Below are 2,367 nucleotides of genomic sequence, written 5' to 3'. Positions count from 1 at the left end.
CTTTCTGTCACCCCCACCAGTTTACCGGACCGAGGAGATTGAGTGAGCCTCTCTTTCAGCAGAGGTCGATGCTCCCCAGCCCAGGACAGGCCCAGTGACTCCGAAGAGGAGCAGGGGAAAGGTGAGGGGCAAGGAAGGGAAATTTCAATACAAGCCCAGGCTATAAGAGGAATTTTCCTGTTCTTTCTTAAGAATAATAACTGTGGTGTTAAGTGTTTACGAAATGCCAAACAACCTACTCAGTGATGGAGTAGATATGATATAATCAGATTGGACACTGTCCCTGGCCCACATGGAGCTCACCATCTTAAACCCCATTTTACAGATGAGGAAACAGTGGAAAAGAAAAGTGAAGTGACTGTGCCCGAGGTCACACAGCAGGTAGGTGGTGGAGCCGGGATTGAGACCAAGGTCCCCTAGACTCCAAGGACCATCCTCTTTCCACTAGGGTGTGATTCTTCTCCAATTATATAGAATTATGTGACCAGAATCTATGCAGATATTTGCAAATGGAATAGACTCCTAAGAGTCAGGAATGGTTTCAGTGCCGTCCTGATCCAAGGCAGGTTGATAGGAGGAGATGAACAACATGATTAGCTTCTATCTACTCCAGTGCTTAGTACAGTGTTTGGCACATAGTGTGCGTGAAAAGTTACCATAGACCCCCGAGATTCCCTCCAACCCAAAGATTTTCTCCTCTCCTGTGCAGTTTTCTCTGAAATAGTATTCTCATCCCTATCTTTTCTAAATGTCCTTAGGCAGTCAACGCCAATTCCCAGAAAATGACCAATGTCACCGTGAAGACACAATTCCTCCTGCTGGGTTTATCGGAGGTGCGGGAGATGCATCTGGTCCATGCCGCCCTGTTCCTCCTGGTCTACCTGGCGGCCTTAACGGGGAATCTCCTCATCGTCGCCATCACCATCCTTGACCGGTGCCTCCATACCCCCATGTACATCTTCCTCAGGCACCTGTCTGTCCTCGACCTCTGCCTCATCTCTGTCACCGTCCCCAAATCCATCCTCAACGCCCTGACAGACTGCAGCTCCATCTCCTTCCCGGCCTGTGTCACTCAGCTCTTTCTGGTGATTCTGTTTGCTGCCTCGGAGATGTTCATCCTCACGGCGATGTCCTACGACCGCTACATCGCGATCTGTCGTCCCCTTCGCTATGAGGTCGTCATGAACCGAGGGGCCTGTGGGAATATGGCCGCCGCGTCTTGGCTCACCGGGAGTCTGTTTGGAGTCTTGTTTTCGGCTTCGACCTTCTCCCTGTCCTTCTGCGGGTCCCACGTAGTCCCCCAGTTCTTCTGCGATGTCCCCTCCTTGTTAACGATCTCCTGCTCCGATAACCACATCGCCATTGATGTGAGTGTTGCTATTGGTTCCTGTTTGGGTTTTGTTTGCTTGGTCTCCATCATTGTGTCGTATGCCTCCATCTTCTCCACCGTGCTGAGAATCCCAACTGACAGTAGTCGGTCAAAAGCCTTCTCCACTTGCCTGCCTCACCTTTTGGTGGTCACCGTGTTTCTCACGACGTCTGCCTTCGATCACCTCAAGCTGCCATCAGACACTTCCCAGGCCCTGGACGTGCTCGTGTCCATGTTCTACACCGTGGTGCCCCCAGCCCTGAACCCCCTCATCTACAGCCTGAGGAACAGGGACGTGAAGGCTGCCCTGGGGAAATTACTAGGCGAGCAATGATTGATTGATTGGTCACAGAGAAGCCTATAGGAAGCACCTTCTGAATCGTGGTTTTTAATCCATTTCATCTTTCCGTGAAGATGCTCATGAACTAAACACCCTCGATGATGAAGGATACATTTGGCTTGCGTTGAGCACCACTGTGGTCAAGAATCACGTTTCCCCTGGATGCCGAACTCAAGAAATGAAGACAAAAAGGAGAAGGAAATTGTGAAAAACTCACTCAGGGAAATATGTTTCCCAGAAGTCAATAGGCCAAAAATTCCCATCAGCAGTGGGGCATGGGAGCCAATCAAGTATCTGGTTAAGAAACCTTTCCTAGTAATGAAACATGATGAAAAAGTCAGAGGAGTCTGTGGATTTGGGGTATCGTGTTATACAATCTCTAGACTGTAAGCTCATCTCTAGATTGTAAATTCATTGCAGGCAGGGACGGGACCTGTTATATTGTTATATTGTACTCTCCCAAGCACTTCGTACAGTTCTCTGCACAGAGTAAGTGCTCAATAAATAAATTTGACTAACAGTTTGGTTTTGACATTAACTTTCCCCTCCACTCTTTCTCTTCTTTAAGGTTGAACTCAGTTCTGTGCCTCCATTCTGAATATTTGGAAATTTATTTGTGGGCCACAAATCTCTCTCTCGGCCTTTAGAATCCCTCGAC

The 2,367-nt window shown here is 48.6% G+C and overlaps 1 protein-coding gene across 1 annotated transcript; it reads left to right on the top strand.

Annotated features, from left to right (window-relative positions):
* Positions 1 to 782: 782 nt before the first annotated feature.
* On the top strand, positions 783 to 1,703 carry LOC119921290 (olfactory receptor 14A2-like). The gene has a single exon (XM_038741594.1). The coding sequence runs from the start codon at positions 783 to 785 to the stop codon at positions 1,701 to 1,703; it is 921 nt and encodes a 306-aa protein (XP_038597522.1).
* Positions 1,704 to 2,367: the final 664 nt, after the last annotated feature.

The sequence above is a fragment of the Tachyglossus aculeatus genome (genome assembly GCF_015852505.1).
Source record: "Tachyglossus aculeatus isolate mTacAcu1 chromosome 12 unlocalized genomic scaffold, mTacAcu1.pri SUPER_6_unloc_2, whole genome shotgun sequence".
NCBI classification, from domain to species: Eukaryota; Metazoa; Chordata; class Mammalia; order Monotremata; family Tachyglossidae; genus Tachyglossus; species Tachyglossus aculeatus.
Note: the sequence above shows the minus strand (reverse complement) of the source record. Positions and strands in the feature narration are given on the sequence as shown.

Excerpts from the sequence above, each read along its gene's own strand:
- LOC119921290 (XM_038741594.1), top strand. The coding sequence starts at position 783 with ATGACCAATGTCACCGTGAAGACACAATTCCTCCTGCTGGGTTTATCG.